This window comes from Ochotona curzoniae, unplaced genomic scaffold (assembly GCF_017591425.1).
Source record: "Ochotona curzoniae isolate NIBS_2020 unplaced genomic scaffold, NIBS_Ocur_1.0 scaffold_2453, whole genome shotgun sequence".
Taxonomy (NCBI): Eukaryota; Metazoa; Chordata; class Mammalia; order Lagomorpha; family Ochotonidae; genus Ochotona; species Ochotona curzoniae.
In genome coordinates this window covers 15,311,290-15,335,554 of record NW_024467094.1, presented here as the reverse complement: position 1 = coordinate 15,335,554, position 24,265 = coordinate 15,311,290, and the positions used below count along the sequence as shown (strand labels likewise).

The 24,265-nt window shown below is 57.0% G+C and overlaps 1 protein-coding gene across 4 annotated transcripts in view; it reads right to left on the bottom strand.

The window, feature by feature from the left end:
- Nucleotides 1-24,265, bottom strand: part of RAB11FIP4 (RAB11 family interacting protein 4) — a 92,642-nt gene that overhangs the window by 1,912 nt on the left and 66,465 nt on the right. For 2 of the 4 annotated variants that reach the window (XM_041001048.1, XM_041001050.1), the window contains 11 exons: nucleotides 9,605-9,831; nucleotides 8,664-8,858; nucleotides 8,116-8,250; nucleotides 7,905-7,940; nucleotides 7,215-7,314; nucleotides 6,997-7,100; nucleotides 6,312-6,452; nucleotides 2,985-3,066; nucleotides 2,052-2,189; nucleotides 1,820-1,975; nucleotides 883-1,026 (listed from right to left, as the gene is read on the bottom strand). In XM_041001048.1, the coding sequence (XP_040856982.1) occupies nucleotides 883-1,026; nucleotides 1,820-1,975; nucleotides 2,052-2,189; nucleotides 2,985-3,066; nucleotides 6,312-6,452; nucleotides 6,997-7,100; nucleotides 7,215-7,314; nucleotides 7,905-7,940; nucleotides 8,116-8,250; nucleotides 8,664-8,858; nucleotides 9,605-9,831 (1,458 nt within the window). Of the gene's footprint in view, nucleotides 1-882; nucleotides 1,027-1,819; nucleotides 1,976-2,051; nucleotides 2,190-2,984; nucleotides 3,067-6,311; nucleotides 6,453-6,996; nucleotides 7,101-7,214; nucleotides 7,315-7,904; nucleotides 7,941-8,115; nucleotides 8,251-8,663; nucleotides 8,859-9,604; nucleotides 9,832-10,629; nucleotides 10,734-24,265 lie in introns of those variants that run through there. The other 2 variants (XM_041001049.1, XM_041001052.1) reach the window with 2 other exon arrangements.

Below are 24,265 nucleotides of genomic sequence, written 5' to 3'. Positions count from 1 at the left end.
GAGACCCTGGAGAAGGGGACCCCGGGCTATGTCAGCATGCAGTTCTAGGGGAGCAACAGCCGTGCACATGTCTGCGTCCCACTCTGATGATTGGTCTGGAGGAGGGACAGGAAGCTGTTGGCTAGAGGTGCCAACCGGCCTTGGGCACTTAGTCAGAACGGACAGAAACTCTCCTGGGCCCAACACTGTGGCTGCTCCCACTCCACGGTACCCTGTCCCCTCCTGCACCCTTCCTGGGTCCTTGTGGCAGCACTGAGCCATGAACTCTTCCTGGGCTGGGACAGCTGCCTGGCTCATCAGGGAAGCTCCCTGAGGTCAGTGGTCAGCCCGGGTCCTGGGTAGGACTGAGGAGTAAGCCGCCATTTGTGACACCCACATTCCATGTTAGGACACCTCTTCAAGGACCCAGCTGTTCCACTTCCCATCCAGCTCCCTGCTTGTGGCCTGGAATGCAGCAGAGGACGGCCCAAAGCCTTGGGACCCTGCACCCGCATGGGAGACTTGGACGAAGCTCCAAGTTCCTAATCAGTTCAGCTCTGGCTGCTGCAATCATTTGAGGAGGGAATCAAATGGAAGACCTCTCTCTGTGTAAAATCTGCCTTGCCAATAAAAACATATCTTAACAAAAAAGCAAACATGCAGCTAGGGTCTTCTGGGGGCCTGGGTGGCATCACCCGCTGAAAAGGTGGGTGTGGGTGCAGGGGAAACCTGGGGCCCTCCGTGCAGGACCCCGGGACCCTGGGTCCTGGCTGCCCAGGCAGTAAGTGGAGGGGAACGCCCAAGTTGCTGTGAGTGGAAGTGAAAACGGACCGCAAAACCTGCGCTGGCGGACCCTCTGCCGGCGCCGCCTGCGAGCAGACCCGGCGCGGCGGGGCCGGCTACCTCGTCGCGGGAGGCCGTGTCGATCTCTGCCGCCAGGGACTGCGCTTTGGTCTGGGTGGCAAACAGGTTCTTGGCTTCGTAGAGGCTGAGGCTCAGGATCTGGCCGTTCAGGTCGTCGTTCTGATCCCGCAGCTTGTGGTTCTCCTATGGGAGAGCCAGGGCAGGCGACAAGGTCAGCTCCGAGAGGCACCCGGGACCCTCAGCACCCACCATCTCCCTCCCCTTCCTGCAGGCATGGGAGCAGGAAGCCTGGGGTGGGGGCAGCTCCTGGACACCTGAGCCTGACTGTCCTTTCCGCCCAGCGCCCTGCCAGGGCACACTGGCCGCGGGCAGCTCAGCCTCCAGCCTGGCCCCAGGATCTCTGGGGCATCCGAGGGTGCTGCTCCTGCCCAGATCCTGCTCATGGCCCCGAGGCCCAGGCACTGGAGACCCTGCACCCGTGTCCTTGCTCTTGGCTTGAGGCTGCTACTTAGCCTGAGACCTGGAAGGATACAAGTGTGGATCTACAGCTCACAGGGCCGCTGCCCCTTGGGGCACTGGCTCCTGTTCCGAGCCTGCCTGGTCTCCCGGAAGACAGCACTGTCGGGAACATGGGGAATGGAACTCTGCATGCAGGGTCCCTGGGTGCAGCCCCAGAGCCAGGCCCTGGTATGCAGCTGGCCACAGCCTTCTCTTCCACCCGACGCACCACAGCCAAGGGGTAGCTGCACCCCCTGCCACGGATACACAGGAAAACTGCTGGGATCTCCACTACAGCCAGCCGGAGGTAATCACTCTACCAAGCTGGGAGGTGGAAGGCCAGCCCCAACACAAGGGAGTTGGAGCTGCTGCGAGGGGCTACTAGCCCACCTGGCTCCCTGGCCTGGGGTCCTGCACGACCAGCCCACCTGACCGCCATGGCTGCCTTGCCCTGTGGGACAGAGGCCCCGGGACCCACCTGCTTCAGCCGCTTGACCTCATGTTCCAGCTCCACCTCGCGGGCCCTGGCGTTGAACTCGCCTAGGCCGGATGAGCTGCGGCCGCGACCTGGCCGCTCGCAGTCCAGCTTGTACATCTGCAGGTGCTCCAGCTCCTTCCGCAGGTCTTCAATGAGCTGTGGGAGACCGGGGCTGGTTGGCAGGGACAGCGATGCAGGTGGCAGCCCTGAGGCCCTCGGGGCTGGAACTCACCTCCTGGGTGGCTTCGCGCTCCTTCTGGAACTCGAGGCGGTTCTGCCGCAGCTTGTCCATCATGCGCTTATACAGGTCCATCTCGTCCTTGAGCCGTAGGCTGGTGTCCTCCAGCCGGTCGGACATGCGCTGCCGCTCCTGGGGGCGGGGGAGGAAGGGGGAAGGGGAGATGGGGGAAGAGTGGGGGGATGGGGCAGTGCCCAAGAAGGGGGCATCACTCCACAGCACTTCCTGGGGCGTGTGGCCCACCACTCCCCCTGGTCACAGCCCTCCGCGGCATGGCTTATGGAAGTCCTGGCTGCTCCACTTCCCTTCTAGCTCCCTGCTGATGGCCTGGGAAAGCAGCAGAGGATGGCCCAGGCACTGGAGACCCTGTACCCACGTGGGAGACTCAGAGGAGGCTCCAGGTTCCTGGCTGTGGCCTGACCCAGCCCCAGCCATGGCAGCCATTTGGGAGTAAAGCAGCGGATGAAAGATCTCTCTGACTCTCCCTCTGGCCCTGTCTCGGTAATTCTGCCTTTCAAATAAATACATTCTTAGAAAAACAAAACAAAACAAAACAAAACAAAACAAAACCACTGTTGGTTAAAACAAAAAAGTACCCAAACACCCAGAACCTGTGTGCTGAGGGTCTCCAGGTCTCAGACCTTCACCTTCAGAGAGGCCAGCGGGGGTGGGACAAGGGCACCAGCCAGACACAGCGACTTTCTGTCAGTGTTTTAAGGCCGTCCTTTCCCCCACCACCCAAGCCACCTATTCACTGTAGATGGCTTAAAACGTTATACAAATAAATACACAAATTATCATCCACACTGGCTCTTTTTTCTTTTTTTTTGCATTTCCCGCAATAGGGCCGTTCCCTACAGTCTGGGATAGCAGCAACTAGAGGCCCCCAGTGGCCAACTCAGCTTCTCCGTGAACTGGGCTGCTCACCTCATCCAGCTTCTCCGTCTGCGACTTGAGCCGAGTCACCGTCGTTCGAAGCTCCGTGTTCTCTTCCTCCAGCTGCTGTACCCTGCGGGAAGGACAAGGCGGCAACCTCAGGACTCGGGGAGGGAGATGCTCGCACAGGGGACCAACCGATTGTGGCCGCCTCCTGTCCTGGGGGAGGAGACATGCTGGGGGCTGCAGAGGGCAGGATGATGGCCCCAAATGAGAGCTCCCTGTCAGTCAAGGAAAAACAGGCAGGTTGCTGAATTAGCCTTATTTTTCAATGAAAGGGAACATTCATTTGTCAATAAGAAAGCAAATTTCTTTTGGCAAACATTTTTTTCTTTTCCCAGTATTTTCTTTCTATTTAACTTATAGCCTGGGAAGGCAGTGGAGGATGACCCAAAATCTTGGAACCCTGACCCTCTGGGAGACCCGGAAGAAGATCCTGGCTCCTGGCTATGGATCAGCTCAGCTCTAGCTGTTGCGGCCATTTGAGGAGTGAACCAGTGAATGAAAGATCTTTCTGTCTGTCTCTCCTTCTCTCTGCAAATCTGCCTTTCCCAATAAAAATAAATAAATCTTGAAAAACAAATTTATTTATTTGAAAGGCAGAGCTACAAACAGAGGGAGAAATAGAGATTTTTCATCTACTGGTCTGCTTTCCAAATGACTGCAATGCTCAGAGTTTGGCTGGTCCAAAGCCAGAAGCCAGGAGCTTCATTTGGATCTCCCATCTGGGTGCAGGGGCCCAAAGTCCTGGGCCGTCCTCCACTCCTTCCCAGGTGCACTAGCAGGGAGCTGGATCAGAAAAGCAGCAGCCAGGACTTGAACTGCCATCCATGTGGAATGGTCATGCTGCAAACAGCAGCTTCATCCACTACACCCACAGCACCAGCCTCTTTGCATGCATCTTTTGAACCTTAAGACACCGTGAGGCTGGGAGGGTTGCTTTCCAGTCTTCCTGCGGCTGACTGTGACTGGGGTTCCCAGCAGGCACGGTGAAGATGCCACCTGAGATGCCCAGGTCCCAGACTGGGCTGGGTGGATCTGCTTCTGATCCACCTTCCTGCCAACATGCACTCTGGCAACAGCATTGATAGCTCAGGTCCCTGGGCCCCTCGTATCCACAAGGGAGACCTGAATGGAGCTTGGGGCTCCTGGCTTTGTCCTACCCCAGTCCTGGCAGTTTTGGGTACCAGGGGAGTCAATTTGTCCATGGAAGGTCTGTTTTTGCCTGCCTCTGTCTGCCTCTAAAATAAATGAAAACAGATATATTAAAACAAAACCAACCAACTTAGCAGTGGGCAGGCAGCAGCTTTCTGTGCCTTTCAGCATGGCCAGGGCACCTGTCTCCACGCCCCCCTGCAACTGCCTCTGATACATCACACAGCGTGCACCTGGGTTAGCCTGCACATAGGGGCTGCCCCCTTCAATGACCCCTCAAGATCACGGAGCCTGGCTGCTCGGGATGAGGGGGCACTGCAGCCAGCACGGTTGTTCTTGGCTCGGAGTCCTGCAGAGCGCACACAGCTCACGATTAGACCAGGTACCTCATGGTGCCAGGAGGGCCTGAGTGCTTGGAGAACAGGCTTCCAAACCAGGGCCAGCCAAGAATGCAGAGCAGAGGCTCTGCCAGCAGAGGCTGGGGGAGGCGGTGAGGGCTGAAGCCACCCAGGCCCTGAGAGCTCCGTCTGCATCCTGGACATGAAGAACCCAGCAGACACTTCTCAAGGGCTGGCTTTCCACGCCATGTGCTCTGGGCCACACCCTGTGCCTGCCACCAGCCAGGCCCCAAGTCACCTCTCTCTTGCTGGCAGCTGTCAAAAGTCTCTTGAGTCTAGGCGATCTTCCTGAAGGAGGCTCCAACTCCAGAAACTGACACAACCAGCTTTTGGAATATGAGCCAGCATTTAAAATGATCCCCCCCCCCCCCCCCCCGCTCCCCAGGGACCAGGTTAACTCAGCAGGTCCGAGGCAAGAATCCTCACCAACACCAACAGCACAGGGCCTGGTCGCCCGTGGGCCTGCTGGCCCTGGCAGGCCTCGTGGTGCCTGCCTGAGAACTTCACGGTGTAGGCAGGAGCCCAGCTTCCAGCCATTAACTCAGCAGTCCCCTCACTCCAGGCTGGGAGCTCAAGAAAGAGACTGGGGTCTTGTCTGGCCAGCGCTGAAGTCAGCACGGGTTAAAAAGCCCGTCTTGCTGAGTGTGGTGGATTGATGGACACTGGCTGCCTCACAGTGTGATGCTTGTGTGGGACACACAGGAGCCTGATGAGCAGGTAGGGGATGGATGCAGCACCTCCAGGGCTGTACAGCCAATGGGTGACCAAGCTGGGCTCTCAGGGAACTCTGTCTTGGGCACCTGAGGCCTGGCAGCCTGCAGCTTTGGGTTCCTGGTTTTCTACCTGCTTGGCCCCTGGGGCTGGGGCTCAATCTGTCCCCTTGTTCAGCATCATGGCAGGATGTGACAGCAGGGGGCACTCCAAGCCTGGACACCAAATGCAACCCAGAAAACGCACGCATTTGAGGAACATTTCCAAAAGTTCTTGAAAATGTTTGTTATGAAAACTAAAGGTGGATTTTAATTTTTCAGTGCTAAAATAGACTTTTTAAAAGATTCCTTCATTTATCTGGAAGGCAGAGTTACAGAGACAGAGCTCTTTCATCCACTGATTCACTCTGCAAATGACTACAATCGCCACTGCTAGTCTGGGCTGAAGCGGGAAGCCCAGAGTTCCAATCAGGTCTCCCGCGTGGATGCAGGCACCCAAGCCCTTGGATTACCTCCTGCTGCTTTCCCAGGCTGGATCAGAAGAGGAACAGCTGAGCCACAAACCGGCACTCCTGCTGGGAGGCCATTTTTTTTTTTTTTTTGGCTTTTCAACTCGAGAGGAAAAGAGACACAGTGAAGGAAACATGAGACAAAGAGACAGAACTCCACACCCTCTGGCCCACTCAGCAAAGTCCTGTGATGAAAGGGCCTGGGCCGAGCTAAAGCTGTGAGCTAGGATAACTCAATGCAGGCCTCACATGGGTGGTAGGATTCCAATTCCTTGAGCCATCACCGGCAGCTTTCTCTTAGGGTCTCCATGAGCAGGCAGCTGGAGTCAGGAGCCAAGGCCAGGCACTGAACTCGGGCATGCCCTTGTGGGATGAAGCCACTCAACCTAACCAGTGTCTTAGCTGCTGGCCTCTAAAGCTTCTTCTAACTGCAATGTCCATGAACTTTCTGAGGGCCCCTCATTGCCATCCCTCCTAGGGGATGTAGAACCGTGAGGATAAGAGGCTGGCTGCCCTGGTACACCATGGGAGTGCCCGCGGGCCCACCTGCTGTGCAGCAGCTCCAGCTCCGTGCTCTTCTCCCGCTCCAGCTTGCTGCAGGCCTCGCGGTGTCGCCGGGCCTCCTCCTCCAGCGCCTGCGCGGCTGTGGTCTCCTGGTCCTTCACCATCTCCTCCAGCTCATGTACCCTGGGGGTGCAGGGTGGAGGGCAACCTCAGGCAGGGCCAGCTCTTGGGGCCTGCCGTCAGCTCACTTCCCCAGATGCTTGGCCACCCCTGGATGCAAAGCCTCGGGTCTCACCCTTCCTCCTCCTCCTGTTGGTCTCCTTCCTGGGCAGTTCCCTCAGCAACAACTGGCTTAACTGAACACCCTGACTCCAAAATCAGGTACATCCTGGCTAGCGGCCCTGAGTAGGCCGGGCCTGAGCAGCACCCTCCACCAGGCTGACCTTCCTGTGGACAGCAGCCTCAGCAGCAGACCCCAGATGGGACTCAGCCAGCTGGCGCCCCGCTGCCTGGTACGGACAGAGGACTCATCCGTCCACCACCCCTCAGGAAACGTGATGCTCCGGCAGCCCCGTGCCCACAGCAATAGGGCTTTTCCTCGCACCCTGCCCACTGACCTCTCCTGCTGCAGAGCCAGTCCCCACGAGGGGAGGAAGGACCCTTGTCCCTAGAGGAAAAGGCAGGGGGACCAGGGCTACAGGCCTGGTGGTGCCCACACGGGCCTGACCTGTGTACCAGCTGCGTGTTCTCCTGCCTCAGCTTGCTCTTCAGGTCGCCATTGGCCAGGCTGTCGTTCTCCAGCTCCGTCACCTTTTTCTCCAGGAAGCTCACCTGCAGCACAAAGGGCCTCAGGAATAAGAACCCAGAGGTTCATGATCAGACCACCCAGCCCTGCCACCCGCACCCCCTGGGGACCCCCTCTGCACCCATTCAGGTGGGGCGCACCTTCTCTGTGATGTCATTGTCACAGGAGTCAATGCTGTCCCGAAACAGGTCCTCGGTGCTGCCGTTGCTGCTGCTGAAGTTGCTGTTGTGCAGGAGCTGCCTGCGGGGTCAGGGAGGGACACTGTGGGGACTGCAGCCTGTCCTGGACCCCAGGGGAGCCACCTGCACTCAGCCAGGGGGACGAACCTGACCTCTGACCCCGACCACAATAGACCAACCAGCTCGGGGCAGGGCGGCCGCAGCACCGCACCTCCTCATGCCTGTGTCCTAGCCAGCAGCTCCCAGGCAGCCAAGGCCAGCCTGCGAGGACCCCCTGCCTCAGCCCTTCTTCAGCTGGAGGACAGGGTCCTCCCCACAGTCCTGCCACCTGCGCCCTGGAGGTGCAATGACCTGCTCCCAAGGGCACACACAAACTGGACTCTGCCAGTAGGGACAGCAGCCACCAATACCAGGGCACCCAGTGCACCTATGCCAGCTGAGGCTGTGAAGGTGCCCACCCCTGCCAGGGAGGATGGGGCAGGGGACATGGAAGCCCTTTGCTTAGCAGCCCCTGTGGCTGCACCACCCTGGGACGGTCCTGTGCCCCTCTCTCCTTGGCTGCACACAGGGTACCAGGTACCAGGCTGCTGGCAGAGTCCCGGGCAGCTGAGAGGACAGCCCCCAGCCTGCTCTCCCTGCAGGGGTCCTTACCGTCCGAAGGCTGTGCTGGAGATCTTGCGGTTGGGGCTGGAGATGGGGAGAGGAAATGATCACGGATCAGAAGAGTTTGAGTCCACAGGACAGAGTGTGGGACGGGCTGCCCCCTCCCCCAAGAGGAATTCGCTCCTTGCAGGGAGAGCCCCTCGGGGACCGGCGGCCCCTGGCGCTCTCTTGGGTGACCCTGCCGGGCCTAAGGCCTCACCTATTGGCCTTGAGGCTTTTGAGCCGGGCTTCCAGGTCGTTGAGCAGGTTGATCTTCTTGCAGCACTGGGCGCAGTACACGTCAAGCAGCTCACTATTATAGGCGTGCCGCATCTTCCTGGGGGTCTGACCCGCGCTGGGGTACCCAGGGAGAGAAGTCAGTCCCTGAGTGGCTGCCCCACCTGCCTCGTCCCAAACCCTGCCCAGAGGGCACTGTGGACCGGAGGATGGGGGATGGAGGGAGACACAACCACACAGAGCATCCCTCCTCTGCTGCTCGGAGATGCAGCAGGGACTTTGTGCCCACTCAACAGACAAGGCAAACTGTCAGCAATGACTCGGGTGCATGGGAGGGAATTACACAAGGTGGCTGGGAAGGACCCTGAAACACTGAGGCTCCAGGGAGTAAGATGGTGCAGACCCTGTGCCCCTGGCTGTCCTAGGTCAGTTAGGAGGAAGTGGGAGACTCCAGCACATGGAATCTATGCAGCTGAGCATGGCCACCCGGGGCCTGGGCCAGCCGGGCCGCCTCCTGCCACAGCTCCCCACCTGGAAGACACGGACGAGCCCAAGTCCGAGTAGACGTTGGTTCTGGTTTCATCGTCGGGGCAGGGGCTGCTGGGAGCACAGTCCACATCATCGGCCTCTCCGTAGTCTTCAAACTGCTCCTCGTTGCTGATGAGGGAGGCAGTGGAGTGTGTGGACAAGTCCGACGTCGTCACAGAAGGGGCATGCATTAGAGACCTGGGGCCGGACAGCATCCGTGTTGGAGAGCTGTTGCTAGGAGCTGCAACAGCTTGGACCACTGGAACCAGTGAGGGGGCGGGGGAGGTGGTGAGGGGACCCTGGCCTGAAGGACACATCTCACTACAGGCCCCATTTCTGTACAAGAGCTTGTCAAGCCCTGGCCAGCTGCCCTAGAGCAAGTATGAGCCATAGTGAACCACAGCCAGTTAGATTCAATAATGGTGATTACATTAATGCAGAGACTATTAGATTGTGGAAATCAAGTAGTTGCCGAAAGGTTTGTAAAAATATTGGCCATTAATGTGGGGGGAGTGGACACAAATAGGCAGGAAGGAAAGGGCCTGCCCAGAATGAGGTAAAGCAGGAAAAACCAAAGCATGACAGGGTAGCAGTTTGGGTTTAGGTGCTCAGTCATTCTCCTCTAATCTGGCTTGTCCAACTTCTCTCTTGTCTAGCTGGCAGGTGCACCCTGCATACTGGAACTACCTTCTCAAATAAGTGACAGTGAGCTGCTGGCCAAGAAGCAGCTCCTAGCTCAGGTGCGGCCATTGGTTCCAATGAAAACCACGACTCCTGACCCAGTCCTGCTGCTGCCTGGCACTGGGGTGCTCTGTGCCTCCATCCACCCTGAATGCTCAAGGAAGCCAGGCCTGTGATGCAGAGCCGTGCAGGCCCTCACACCTCTGCCCTTCCAAGGCTGGTGGGCACTTCCAGGCCCAGAGTGTCACACAGCTGCAACTCACTTGTCATCAGGCAGAAACAGGCCGCCAAGCTCCCGGGCCTTCTCCTCCGCATGTCCGATGGAGCCCTCCAGGCCCTGGGTACTCTCCATGGGGCTGTCCATGTCTGACTCCTGCGGGCCCTCAGGAGAGGCCAGTGTCATCGCCTCCTCCTCGTCCTCGGGGAAGAAGCCGGACTCCGTGGGGATGAACTCGCCATCAGCGAAGCTGGGGGCTGAGATATCGCTGTCCTGGGGGAGACATGGAGAGCCAGGGTTGGCAAGGCTAGGACACCAGCAGGGGCATGCAGGCAGGCCTGGACACTAAGACCTCGAGTTTGAGAATGTCAGGTAGCTGACTAGTCCCACAGGCCTCTCCTGTTGGCTGATTTATGAGGGTCCAGTGAGGGACTTCCCAAAGATGGCTGCCCAAGCATGACACGGGCTGCGTCCCGGCGGGAGGAGGAGGCACCTGGGCAGCCCTGGAGTCTTCCAGGAAGTCAGACGAGTTGGATCAGACTGCCTGGCCATCTGTAGGAAAGCTACATCCACACTGAATGGCCTTTCAGAAGGGTGACCATGACCCAGCAGAGACTTGCGGAGGCCTGCATGCCCCAGCCACAGATGCTCATGGGACCTCCATGTTGATGGAACCAGCACCTTCCTATGAGCAGTGGGCAGCACAAGGCAGGACCCTGCAGAATGAATCCCGGCCACAGGCTGTGAGGATGCCGACCAGGGAGGAAACTGCCCTGGCTTGATGTAGCCACAGTCCTGCTGGGCGGCGAGGCTGTAGAGCCCTGGACCAGGCACGCCCACGATGGGTCCAGGCCTAGAACACTGCCTAGCAGTGTTGAAATGCAAGGAAGACGTGCCTGCACCTGTTGTTAAAATCATCTTGAAGATGAGCTCTGCCTTTGTTCAGAGTTACTCTATACTGAGGGGCAGCTTTCTATAAACTGCTTGCTCCTCTCTCTCTAAGTATTTAAGATACACAGAGAGAAAAGAAGGGGAGAGAGAGACATGGTTAGTTTCCATCTTCTGGGTAACTTCCCAGATGTCCCAACAGCTGGGGCTGGACCAGGCATAAACCAAGAGCACCACCCGGCTCTCCCATACAGGTGGCAGAGACCCACACATTTCAGCATCACTGCCGTCTTCCAGGGTCCACCCACATCAGCACAAAGTTAGAACCTGCATTAGGAACTGGAACCAGAGGCTGTCACGTAACACGCAGGTGTTGAAAACGGCTCTTAACCACAGCACCAGTGTCTGCCCCTACAGATCTCATCCTGAACTGTTTCCAAGGTAGCCAGCACTTCCCGGGTGGAAGTACCACTTGCTTCTGTCCAGGTGGTCAGCTTCTCTGGAGGCTCTATGTGTGCCCATCTGCTGGACTGGCTGAGCACCCCACAGCTCACCCCTCAGCCAGGCTACAAGAAGGGTGGTGGGCATGAGGACTGGGGAAGCCCGTGGGGGTCTCAGACAAGAAAAGACTCTGGGACAACTGAGGAAGATGCTAGATGGCAGGCTTGGGTGTGCCCAGCCAGGAGACACCTGGGTTAAGAACAGGTGGCCACTGATGAGGTTGGCTCCTGCCATGGCACAATGCCCCTGAGCACCACATGCCAGGTCCCCTCAACTGTGACCAAGAGGCTCCAGAATCAAAACCAGCCCTGGGGTTCACAGGGTCCTTCACGTGAAGGATCACACGTGGCTGATCCAAGCCTACAGGCTCCCAGCCTGCAGATCATGGGTCCCAGTGAAGCTCTTCACCCATATGTTCAAGTTCTCGGAGACCACCAAATTCCAGGGACAGAGCCCTGAGGTTCTGTCACGCCCCCCCCTCATCCCACTGCTGGGTCTCTGAGAAGACCCCAACTAGCAGGCGGGGACCCTGTACCACCAGCTATCACACACTTGACTCCACAGCAGTTGATGGGCTCACCCTGCATGGATTTTCAGGCCTCAGTAAGGATGAGGATGGGACACTCAACAGGGACAGGACCAAGCATGATGTCCAGGCATTCCCCATCTGCCATGTTTGCACTATCCAGGCCCACGGCAGGCTCTGGGACCATGTCGTGGTGGAGCTGCCAACGGGAGGAGAACTTGAGGAGGTGCAGTGGTGTGGTTCACTCCTTCAGTGGTCCATGTCTGCCTCTGGGGCAGTCAAGTCAGCTCCCACCCAGAGCTCACCTGAGAGGCCAGCTGCATGGCCAGTGACTGGCCCTCTCGCTCCTCACCGCGGCCTTCTCATCCAGCCTCCAGCCTCCTGTGCTTGTACTGGAAGTGGGGAACCTTGCCTGCAGCCAAGTGGGAGATGGTGGCAGGATGGGGACTGTAGCTGGGTCCTGCACCCACCCAGCAGGCCCGCAAAGTGCCCAGTGAAGGACCAGCCCCAGGGCTGCTCCAGGGCCTGGCCTGGGCTCCAGACAGCTCATGGATGGCTCACTGGACATTGAGGAACAGGGCTCAACTTGGGCTCTCTGTCCCCAGCACCCCAACTGAGGTAGGTGGGTGGGGGGCCTACCGGCATCCCAGCCCAATGACCATGGCAGTGTCTGAGGCTCCTGACCAGGCCAGGGGAGGGGGCCAGAGAGGCCAATTTTCCCTGCCTCACTGAATCAGCCCATGAATGAACCGAGGCCACATGGGCCTACGCCAGTGGCCCCGGGTCAACCAACCCCGCAGCAGCCCTGCACGAGCGCCGGCCAGGATACAAAGCAGATGCAGATGCAGGACTCAAGTCCCCTCTGACGCTCTGAGAAGCAGGGTGCAGATGGGAGGGTGGCCCGGGGAACTGCTGGGTCATAGAGGGCCCAAAGCCAGGCCTCCTGGACATGCTGAGTCCAAGGCCCAGCACCCAGCCCCGTACTGCCTCCTTTGCTAAAATCAGATGCTCCAGGGCAGGCCCTGGGCACAGCATCGTGTGTCCTCAGGCAGCAGGTGACGACTCAAGTATTTTGTGTCACTGACACCCACATGGGAGTTCGGGCTCCTGGCTTAGGCCTGGCTGTTGCTGGAATTGGGGAAATGAAAAAGTGGGTAGAGATCTCTTTTTGCCTTTCAAATCATACAAAACAAAAACAAACTAAATCACTCCCTACATAACATCTTCTCATTCAACCCACACATATTTGCCCAAGGCAAGTGGAAACTGCCTGTCCCTAGTCCCGCTCCACGTGACCTGTGTCCTGGACCAGAGCCACTCTGGCCAGGCTTGCTCCCCGCTGTGGGCCTTAGCCCCTTGCCCTGGCTGGGCCCTTGGGGGAAGGTCTGGGAGGAACCAGCCCTTCCTCCCACCCTGCCAAGGAGGGCAGCCCCGTCTGATCCCACACACTTTCAGGAAGGCAGGCAGGACCAGCGGGTATCTGCCTGGTACCAGCAGCAGCCTTTGTCCCCACCTTGGCCCTCTATTCTCACTGGCTGGGAGAGTTCATGGTCACACTAGAAACCGTCTGACCCGAGGCCTTTGTGTTTTCAGATGCAGTTGCAGAAGGAAAGCGAGAACTTGTCCATAGTAAAAACGTTGCCCCTGTGGGGTTTCTGGCTGGCCTGGGGATGCAGACAGGGAGCAGCCCAGCAGCTGGCCACCTGCAGGGCCAGGCCTGCATGGAGATGAGGGTGTCCAGTACAAATGGGAGACCTCAGGGACCCTGGAGGAGCTAAGGGAATGACCAGTGGAGTGGCGGAAGGGACGGTTAGGCAGAGTTGCACCAGGCAAACGCAAGACTGTAGATGGGGGTGTGGCGTCACCCCACTTCAACAGCACCACGCTTGTTGGAAGGCTCATAGAACTACCCACTTTTACCACACAAGTCTCCCCCCCCACCACCGAGGGGCAAGAGAATGCAAGGACTGTGTAGGGATGGAGGACAGAGGCAGGGACGAGCTGCTCTGGGAAGAAGGTGAACACCCCTATTCTCCCTCATTTTGTGCACCTGCCAGGACCCGTTCTGCAATGCAGAGTGTTCACCAGCAGCTAGGCTGCTCCAACCCCCACTTCCCCTGGGCTCGGCTCCCATGGGTTGTGGGGATTGAAGACCAAAGATGGTCTAGCACTTTCTATCCATGTTTCGTTCCTCTGCTTCTCTTTGTTTTAACAAGGCACTCACTTCGCATATCTGGCTCTCACTTTTATACTGAAAAAAGAATCAGGGTGCACTGCCCTGCCATCACACAGCTGTCCCAAAGCCAGGCACACCAGTCTGTGGCATTCTCTGAGCTGCTAGTGTGCGAGGAACGTGGGTGTGGGTGGCCGTGTTTCCACATGTCATTGTGGGAGAAGACCCCACAGAGGTAGCACCTGCATGGCATGGAGGAGCACATGCAGCAGGGAAGCTGGGAGGAGTCCACCCACAGGAGCCCGGGGCCTGGGGCCAGTCCTGTAATGGCCCCGGAGCCTCACCCAAGAAGCAGGGACACAGGGACCCACATGGCATCACTGCCAGGGAGAATCCAGCACAGAGATGCAGCTGAAGGGTGCTGAAGGCGTGACAGAGGGGCTGGCAGCCCCAGGGATAGTTCTGTGGTAGATGGCCGGGGTCGAGCCCTGCTCCCTACTCTGGAAGGTGGCATTAACAGTGACCAGGGGTCTGGCACAATAGCCTAGTGGCTAGAGTCCTTGCCTTGCAAGCACTGGGACCCCGTATGGGCACTGGTTTGTATCCTGGCTGCTCCACTTTCCTTCGCAGCTCCCTGCTTGTGGCCTGGGAAAGCTGTCCAGGAAGACCCAAAGTCTTGGGATCCTGCACCCCACGGGAGACTCGGAAGAAGCTCTTGGCTCCTGGTTTTGGTTTGGCTCAGCTGCAGCCGTTGCAGCCATTTGAGGAGGAAAGATCTTTCTGTCTCTCCTTCTCTCTGTAAATCTGACTTTCCAATAAAAAATAAATGTGGGCCCAGCACGGTATCCTAGCAACTGGTGTCCTCGCCTTGCATGTGCCCGGATCCCACTTGGGTGCCAGTTCTAATCCCAGGGGCCCTGCTTCCCATCCAGCTCCCTGCTTTGGCCTGGGAAAGCAGTGGAGGACGGCCCAAAGCCTTGGGACCCTGCACCTGCGTGGGAGACCTGGAAGAAACTCTGGACTCCTGGCTTCGGATTGGCTTGTCTTGGCTCTGGTCATTGTGGCTACTCAGGAAGTGAATCAGTGGACGGTGGATCTTCCTCTCTGTCTCTCCTCCCTCCTCTCTGTATATCTGCCTTTCCAATGAAAATAAATAAATCTTTAAAATTTTTTTTAATTAAATAAATTTAAAAACCAGTAAGGAGAACCGAAGCAGTGGGCACATGCTCTAAGCGCTCGCAAACCTTAGCTCAGGAGCTGCAAGTGCTCAGCACTTCTGTCCTCACCATGGTGCACACACCTGGGGTGGGGCCTGCTGGCTCCTCCCCAGCCCGCGGAACCCTGTCCTCTACCCCGTGTGACACATGGACTCAGCGTCTGAAAGCCAGAACTCTGTTAAATTCCCAGCTGCCCTCCACACTGCCCTGCGCATGCCAGGTGCCTCTCCTGCCCACTGGCTGGAAGGTCTTGCTCATTTATTACCCCCTTTAAAGTGCTGAGATGCGGCAAGGGAGGCCAGGAGGCCCTGTGCAACGGCTTGTCCACCCCCAGTCCTGGCAACGCTCCGCTCCCCAGGCAGTAACTCCCCAGCCAGAGAACAGCTCTGTGGGCCAAGGCTGGGTAAAAATAGCTGGGGCGGGCATATCCTAGCTTCCCTCGCAGCATGGCATCTGCGGGCACACGTAGAACACCATTGCAGGGGAGGCAGTGGGGGAGTGGACACGAGCTGAGCCTCGTGAAGGGGAAACGCCTACCTGCAGGCAGCTGAGGTTGGTGAGCAGGTCCTCCACCGTAGGTGGAGGAGAGCGACGGACACAGGGAGCTGTGCGAGGTGGGAATGGGGTACCCCTAAGCTGGGGATCCCCTGCCATGCACAGTGGCCCAACTGCCCTCACCTCCCCCAGGCTGGTGGCAGCAGAGACCAGAAGCCCTATAGACCAGACCCACTAAGACGGTGGCTCTGCTCGGCAGACAGGGAGGGCTGTCGCCTATCAGTGACCTGGGTGCCAGCCAAGGGGCCAGTCTGGGACAAAGAGGGCGGATGCATCCTCACGGGAGGTGGCTGCCAGCCTTGCCCTCAGCTCGGGTGTGCACCTGTCACCCAGACAGCAGGGAGATGCTCTGATCCTCTGTCCCCAACATGCCATTTTTAAAAAAGATTTATTTTTATTGGAAAGTCATATAGAGAGGAGGAGAGACAGAGAAGATCTTCCGTCCGATGATTCACTCCCCAAGTGACCGCAAAGGCCTGAGCTGATCCAAACCCAGGAGCCAGGAGCCTTTTCTGGGTCTCCCACATGGGTGCAGGGTCCCAAGGCTTTGGGCCATCCTCAACTGCTTTCCCAGGCCACAAACAGGAAGCTGGATGGGAAGCAGGGCCACCAGGATTAGAACTGGCATCTAGATGGGATCCCGGTACATACAAGGCGAGGACTTTAGCCACTAGGCTACCGCCCTGGGCCTAAGGTGCCATTTTTAACCCACTAATACAGGAGATCTGAGAAATGAGCAGATCAAGAACAAGGAGAAAAATGTTTTGCTAAAAATCTGCAGTAATTTATTAGATTGTGGGAGTCACCTAAAAAGAGCAGAAAAGAGAATCTGCCAACAGAGGAAGCTAATAAATAATAAACGACAATGCAGCCACATCAACCATGAATGAAACCAAAGTGGAACACATGATTCTATTCAAAGGCAAATATTAGACTACAGCTTAAAAAGCAACTGCATGAGGTCCACATGCTGGCTCAAACTGGCTAATCCTCCACTTCCAAGTGCTGGTTCGTGTCCTGGGTTCCTGCTTGTGGCCTGGGAAGGCAGCAGAGGATGGATCAAGTCCTTGGGACCCTGCACCCACGTGGGAGACTGGCAAGAAGCTCCTGGCTCCTGGCTTTGGATCAGCTCAGCTCCAGCAGTTGCAGCATCTGGGGAATGAACCAGTGGATAGAAGATCTTTCTGCATCTCCTTCTCTCCCTAAATCTGATCTGCCTTTCCAATGAAAATAAATAAATTGTTTTAAAAAGCAACTACAGGGCCTGGCATGATGGCGCAGTGGTTAAGGTCCTCGCCTTGCATGCGCCAGGATCCCATACGGGTGCTGGTTCTAATACCGGCGGCCCCGCTTCCCATCCAGCTCCCTGCCTGTGGCCCGGGAAAGCAGTCGAGGACGGCCCAAAGCTTTGGGACCGTGCATCCGCGTGGGAGACCCGGAAGAGGCTCCTGGCTTCGGATCGGTATAGCATCAGCCATTGCGCTCACTTGGGGAGTGAATCATCAGACAGAAGATCTTCCTCTCTGTCTCTCCTCTCTGTATATCCGCCTTTCCAATAAAAATAAAATAAATCTTTAAAAAAAAAAAAGCAACTACATGCCACTTTCAACGGACACAATCTAAGGATCTAAGGTTGAAAGTGAAAGAATCAACTATATCCACACAACCACTAATCAAAGACAGCCAGAAGGGCCACACGGATCAGGCGAGGCGGACTTCAAGGCAGGAATGGGCTTTTAAAGATGAAAGATTCCATGGAACAAGATGGAACACTTCTACACATACCTAACAGCCTCAAGATGCCCAAAGCAAAGCTTCCCAGCACACCGAGTCGGAGCTGTCAACTCGCACCACGCTGCAACGAGCGACAAACAGGAGACTCAGAGGAACCACAGAAGTCGGGAATGGCGTAGATGTGGCCTGACGCACACACAGTCCTATGCCTGGTACTTGCAGATGGCAGCTGGATGCCCACACAGTCACCTGGCTGCACACACCTAACGCCCTGGAGGAGATAGGCTGCCGGTCCTTCAACGCACCAGGCCACCCTGGGTCTCCGGCAGGGGCCGGAACCAGCCGCTGATCTCCCAACATGACACAGCCTGAGGTCTATCACCAGTTATGCAGTCCTAACAAAACATTTCATGCCGTTCTTATCAAGCTCTAGGGGGATACGGGAACAAGTTCCATAGCATCACAGGACAAAAAAAAAAAAGACAAAAAAATTATGTGCGATGTTCCACCAAAAGATTTAAATAGACCTGATTTGGTATGTTTAAAAAAAGCACGTTGGGGTGTGCAGTCACTGCTGGGCTCTCCAAGAGCATGGCTAAGGCGCCTGGATTCAAGTCGTGGCTCTGCTCCTGATGCCAGCTTCTCACTCCGGCGGACTCTGGGAGGGACTGGTGATGGGCCACTGCAGGTGTTTAAGAAGTGACCCAGCAAATGGGGCTATTCTCTCAATCAATAAAATTCCATTAGGGGTGGGTACTCAGCCCACTGACTAAGATGCCACTTGCGATACCCGTTTCCCACACTGTATGCCTGGGTTCCAGCCCCAGATGCAAGGCTGGATCCACCTTCCTGCAAACAGGGCCCCTCGGAGGCAACAGCTGACGTCTCCGCCAGCCATGCAGAACAGCAGGAAGTGCTAGTATCCTGGCTTCAGCCTGGCCTTGCTCTGGTGTTATAGGTACTTGGGGAGAGAACCAGGGATGGAAAATCTCTCTCTCTCTGCCCTTCAAATAAAAACATTTTTAAAGGAATATAATAGAAAGAAAGAAAAACAGAGAGAAAGAAAGAAAGAAAGAAAGAAAGAAAGAAAGAAAGAAAGAAAGAAAGAAAGAAAGAAAGAAGCAAGGAAGGAAGGAAAAGAGACATTTCCAAACCAGTGGCTCTCAAACTCCAAGGTGTACTAGATGCACCATGGAGTGGAGGATGAACTGAGCCCGAGTCAGGTGACGCTGATGCTGGGGCTCCCAGGACCACACTGGGAATCCCAGCTTGGGGCCAGTGCTGGGCTGCAGCTGTCACCTGTGATGCCAGCAGCCTATATCAGTGCCAGTTCGAGTCCCATCTGCTCTAATTCCAGCCCCCGCTTACAGCAGAGGATGGTTCAGATAAGAGTCTCTGCCCCTATGTAGGAGACCCAGTGGAACCTCCTGGCTTTGGTCTGGTCAAGCTCTAGCCATTGTAGTCTGTCTCTCTCTAAATATATATACAATTCTGCCTTTCAAGCAAGTAAAAACAAATTCTAAAAAAGAAAAAGCAGCAAAGTCGCAGAGCCCAGGGAACCAAGGCAACCTGAACCAAGGCAGCCTTCCAGGTGAAAACTCAGTGCTGGGCGGTTGAGGCTGTACCAAAGCTCTGGTTGCTAAGGACTCATGACCCCCAGCCGTGATGGGGGCATCTCCAGATGGTCCAGACCCATCCCTGTGAGGAGCTTTGGTTTCCCCTTGAAGCTGCCTCCTCTCCACCCAGCTCCTCTGGGGTGCAGGCTCTGCTCACCCTCCTCTTCCTCTGCTCTTGGAGGAAGGTTCCCAAGATCCTTTATCTGTTCTAGATTGAGCTGTGGCCCCACCCCAAACTGGCTTTTTTTTTTTCCTAGAGTAGGATCTCTTTTATTATTATTATTGGAAGCATTTTTAAAAAGATTTATTTATTTTTATTGAAAAGGCAGATATACAGAGAGGAGGAGAGACAAAGATCTTCCACCCAATGATTCACTCCCCAAGTGGCTGCAACAGCTGGAGCTGAGCCAATCCAAAGCCAGGAGCCAGAAGCTTCCTCCGGGTCTCCCATGCGGGTGCAGGATCCCAAGGTTTTGGGTTGTCCTTGACTGCATTCCTAGGCCACAAGTAGGGAGCTGGATGGGAAGTGGAGCTGCCGGGATTAGAACTGGCATTCACATGGGATCCCAGCACGTTCAAGGCAAGGACTTTAACCGCTATTCTATCGCACCAGGTCCTGGAATAGGATCTTAAAAGGAACAATTACATTCTGCTGAGGCCATCAGGCTGGGCTCTGACCCCGGGGGCCTGGCGTCCTTGTCCTGGGGAGGTCAGGACCAGACACACACCCCGAGGGAGGGTCAGATGAAGATGTAGGAGGCCTGTTCCTGGATGTCAGACCTCCTGGAGCTCTGTACAGATGCCTCGCCAATGTTCAATGTCCCCACAGAGTGGAGGCGGGGAAGGAGCACTTGGCCACAGCAGTCCCAGCAAACTAGCACCTGTCCCCCTTAGGAATCCAACACGGACGCCCTCACCCACGCTGGGGCTGGGGTCTCAGCCCAGACTGGCACCCTGACATGGCTGATCGGCTCAACCTCCAAAGGCCACAGGGGAGTTCCTGGGCCATATCTGGTCATTTACCCTTGCTTGTTCCACAGCTCCCTCCTGGTCAGCCGGAGACCCAGCTAATGCTGGACAGCCTGCGTTGCAGAGAAATCCAAGGCCAGGCGATGCTGTGACAGCCAAGAGGAAGCTCTGTCACCACGCCTCATCTAAGGATTTGAGTAAGCCATTCCCACTCTCCTGAGTTCTCGCAACAGTCTTGCTATTAGTCTGTACAGTAGTCTGTGAGCACCTCAGCCACAACAGGACTGTGAGCATGAGTCCAGTCTGCCCAGAACCGAGTGTGGTTGTCAGACACGGAAACGCTGCTGCACCCGGTGACCGTTCGCAAGAGAGGGGATGGGCCGCCAGTATGGGCGCCATGGGCCCTCCACGTGGATGCCCCAGCCTGGGTCAGGCGGCCTTTGTGGCCAGAAGGGGCTCAATCACTCAACAAGATATTACCAGGTTCTCTGTGCCAGATGGTATTTCTGGCTACTTGAAGCCCAGAGTCGAGTTCTGTCCTCTGTTGTGGCCAGTTTAGGGAGGAGGCTCCCCTTAGCTTCACTGTGATGGCAGCTCCCTCGGACAGGGTTGGAATTAGAGTGGCCACCCTTGCCACAGAGTTGTCCAGGAGCAGCGGTGAAGACGGAGGGCACAGTGGCTTTGGCTGAGAAACTCATCTCCAGGGAGGAGGGAGCTCACCTTCCGAGCAGGCCGGGCACGGGCTAAGACCATCTTGTCAAAGCTCCACGGCCCAGGTTCCCAGGGCCCCAGCAAATGTGCCCTCTGAACCAAAGGGCCTAGCAGAGCCCTCTCATCTGCCCTCTACCCCCCAAATAGAGTCACGGGCCTTGATTTTACATCGGGAATGTGGACTTCAGAGGCACACAGTTGGGGACTGTGAAAACAGAACTTAAATTGCTTCCACATCTGGAAACCCAATCCCACAGCCAGCCCCAGGCATTCCTGGCATGCCAGCTGGCTCTGCTGGTCCAGGGCGGTGCTTCCTGTGGGCTCCCAGTCCCCCAGCCACCCTCCTGAGCCCTTGCAGAACATCTCCATCCATCCTCAGCCAGTGCTAGGGAGCCGCCCTCTGCGGGAAGAGAGGTGGTGAGCATGCGGGTGGCTCTGCTGGGGCCAAGGTCTGTTCCGGGCTTTACTGAGGGGTTCTGTTTTCTTGCCCCAGGTTCCTGTGAGCAAGTCCTGTCCCCACCCTAGAGATGAGCCAACAGCACATGCGCTTTTCTTCCCCCTTTGCAGAAACAGAGTTGAAGCTGTCTGACCGTCAATGACCCTATTCAAATTCTCCAAAATACAGTTTCCCAGGTACCTGCCAGCTCAGCCTCCTGGCTCCCCTGGGGAAAACCAGGGCCAGGCTAGGAGTGTACAGGCTGTGACCAGGAGTGGCAGGGGCGTGCGAAGGGCTCTCTCCCAGCTCTGGGAATGCACAGCTATTCTGGGCTACAAATTACAGCTTTTAACTGTGACTGTTTGAAGCCAGGGAGGGCTTAATTATTCACACAGCCAAGGGCTTCTTGGGCTTGCTTTGGGGGCTCCAGATTTTACCATCGTGACAGGAGAATGCAAGGACTCAAGGTGAAGGCTAAGGGCGTGGGGGAGCAGGGGCTCGAACCAGCTCCTTCCCCACTAAGGCAGGCTGGGCAGCACCCATTCAGGGTGCCCTCCAAGAGGAGCCCAGGAGAATCCCAGAGGGGCGCCATGGTTTCCAGGCCCACATTCGAATGCAATAGTCTGCAGCTAGGTTAGGCCCACACCTACTCTCCCGGGGGGTAAAGTCCTCAGGGCTGGGAAAGCTGCCCAGGAGCTTCCCACAGCCCAGGACCCAGCTCCACCTGAGTCCAACTCACATACCCCCATAACTGAGCAGACAGACAGGGACCAGGTTGGCCTTCCAGTGCCCACAGCCTGCTGGCAGGCTCAGCACAGATGGCCCTCTTGGTCCAGTGCCTTTGCTGGGTCCAGCCACTCAGACTGTGTGGCCAGGAGCTGCTGTCTTGCACAGAAGTCATGCAGGCACAGCCACAGCAGCTGCTGTTGGGTGTGGTGGGGGTGGCCAGGTGAGAGGTGTGGGTCTGAACACAGCCAAAGCTGCAAGCTCAGAGTGCAGGGCCTGGGGTAGGGTTGGGGGGATGGGAAGGTGAGGGGAACCCAGGGAAACACGCGCTGCCTGCCTGCAGGAATAGCTCCAGCAGGGAGCCCTTTCCCGGTAGGCTTGGGCTTCAGGACATGAGGCCCCTCCCCCACAGCCCAGACTCCAGAGCATCCTCTAACCCTCCCCCCACCAGTCCCGTCCCGGAACACACCGCTCCTTATTAAAGGAGTCCCTGCCGAGCAAAGAACACTGGGAAAGTTCTGCTTTCATCTGAGAGGAGGCAGGGACAAGGTCCCAGCCAGCCAGCTAGCTGCTCGGGTTGAGGTGTGGGACTGGAGGGACATCCCCGTGGCGTGCTTGCCCAAGGCCCAGTCCCGCCTCATGGGCAGCCCTTGCCCAGTCCTCTGCCCTGCTGCATCCAGCCACCGGGCAGCCGTACCACCCTCGTCACTGCTCCCCTCTTTGGTGCACATGCTTTTTGTGCATTCACCTGCTGTTTGGACAAGAAAATTTGACTCCCAGGGGTCAGCTGGCCAAAATGTCACAGAGCTGGTGGCAGGGCAGGTGTGAGCCGGGTGTGACTGCAATGCTCCCATCTCAGCCCCAGGACAAGGTCTCCTGCTCTTTCCCACTACAACAGGGGGCTTCCAAGGGGGCTACATGAGGGAGAAGACATTTTACAGAAAGGGAAAGGAGAGGGACTGGGAAGAGACCAGCACGGGGAAACACATGAAAACGAAAACAAAATCAGAGACCGGAAGGCGGAGTCCAGAAGCTCTCAGGGCCCCAGCAGCTCCTGCCGCTTCAGGCAGGCTGGCGGCCCACTCCTGCCCTAAGGCAGTTGGTCTGGGCAGTGTGACCCTAGAAGACACCCAGTGAGCCAGAAACAGGGAGAAGTGCGATGTTCACAACCAGAACTGCGTAGCCACGTCCACATGTGTCGGGGAAACGAGGCCCAGAGAAGCTGCTCCGCTTTCCCATCAAGTGGGAACCTGAGCCCGGCTGCCCATGCCTGTCCTCTTGAACCAAACCACAGTGTCCCCTCGCACTACGAGGTGGCTCTGTCCTTCCTTCAAGAAACCAGGCAAGCTCTGTAAGTTCTCGGGGGGGGGGGGGGGGGGGGGCGCTCTGATTGGATATGGGGAGAGAGGGTGCCGCCCACACACTAGCAAGCACACAACCTGTCCTGATGTGCGATGCTCAAGTGTGAACAAGAAAGACACTGCGTTCTGTGGACCACGCATGTGCTATGAAGTGTAGTCAGCTCCCTGCCCACGCAAGCACACGTCCACGCACCTGCTGCCACGCAAGACCCTTTTGGCAACCCACAGTGGTGTGCTGGTCAGAGCTGCCTTGCCATCCACAACACTCATTCTGTCAGGAGGGCTATTGTCTGAGGTTGTTACTCATCGCGAGGCAGGGACCAGTCCAGCCTCCCAGCCAGGCCAGGCCGGCTGGTGTCACCTGAGTGACTTGAGGAGGCCAAGCTGAACGGGCAGGCAGGTGTGCTCCTTGGAAAATGACCAAGGGCGGTCATCGATGTGGCCGAGTGGCTGCACAGCCTGCCCCTTCTCTCTGGCCCCCCTCCAGATCTCCTTGGGCCCAAAGCCAGCAAGAGCCAAGGCGTTTTAACAAGGCAGGTCCTGTACACTGGCAGGGGTGGTTGGGCTGCACTGCTCCAAGCCAGCTCTCCCAGCTGGACACTGGTAGACAGACAGGGGAAGAGAGAGGGCAGGAAGGCAGGCGTGCAGAGCAGGGCAGGCAGGCAGCCTCTAGGAGGTTAGAGTGGGTGCAGCTCCACCCCGGCCAGCCTGGTGGCAGAGCCAGGGCTGGGCTCCTGGGCACTACACTCCCTGCCCTTCCAAATTCTCCCTCAAGTGTCAACTGGTAAGAGTCAGAAGCTACTCCAGTGGCTTTAAATCACAGGGAGCCACTTTGTCAGCATGATGATTATCAAACCCATTCTGCAGGCAAGGAAATGGAGGCTGAAAAAGGGCTGGTAGCTTGTCCAAAGTCCCATGGCTGGCACACAGCTGAGCTAGAGTGTAAGTCCAGATGCTCTCTGGGAGGTCCCAAAACCATTTTTCACTCACTTAAGAGATCGTGCTTTAGAGCCCAGCGCGATGGCCTAGCAGCTAAAAGTCCTCGCCTTGAACACATCGGGATCCCATATGTGCTCTGGTTCTAATCCTGGCAGCTCCACTTCCCATCCAGCTCCCTGCTTGTGGCCTGGGAAAGCAGTTGAGGATTGCCCAGAGCCTTGGGACCCTGTACCTGCGTGGGAGACTTAGAAGAAGTTCCTGGCTCCTGGCTTAGGATTGGCATAACTGCTGTTGCAGGCACTTGGGAAGTGAATCATCGGATGGAAGATCTTCCTCTCTGTCTCTCCACCTCTCT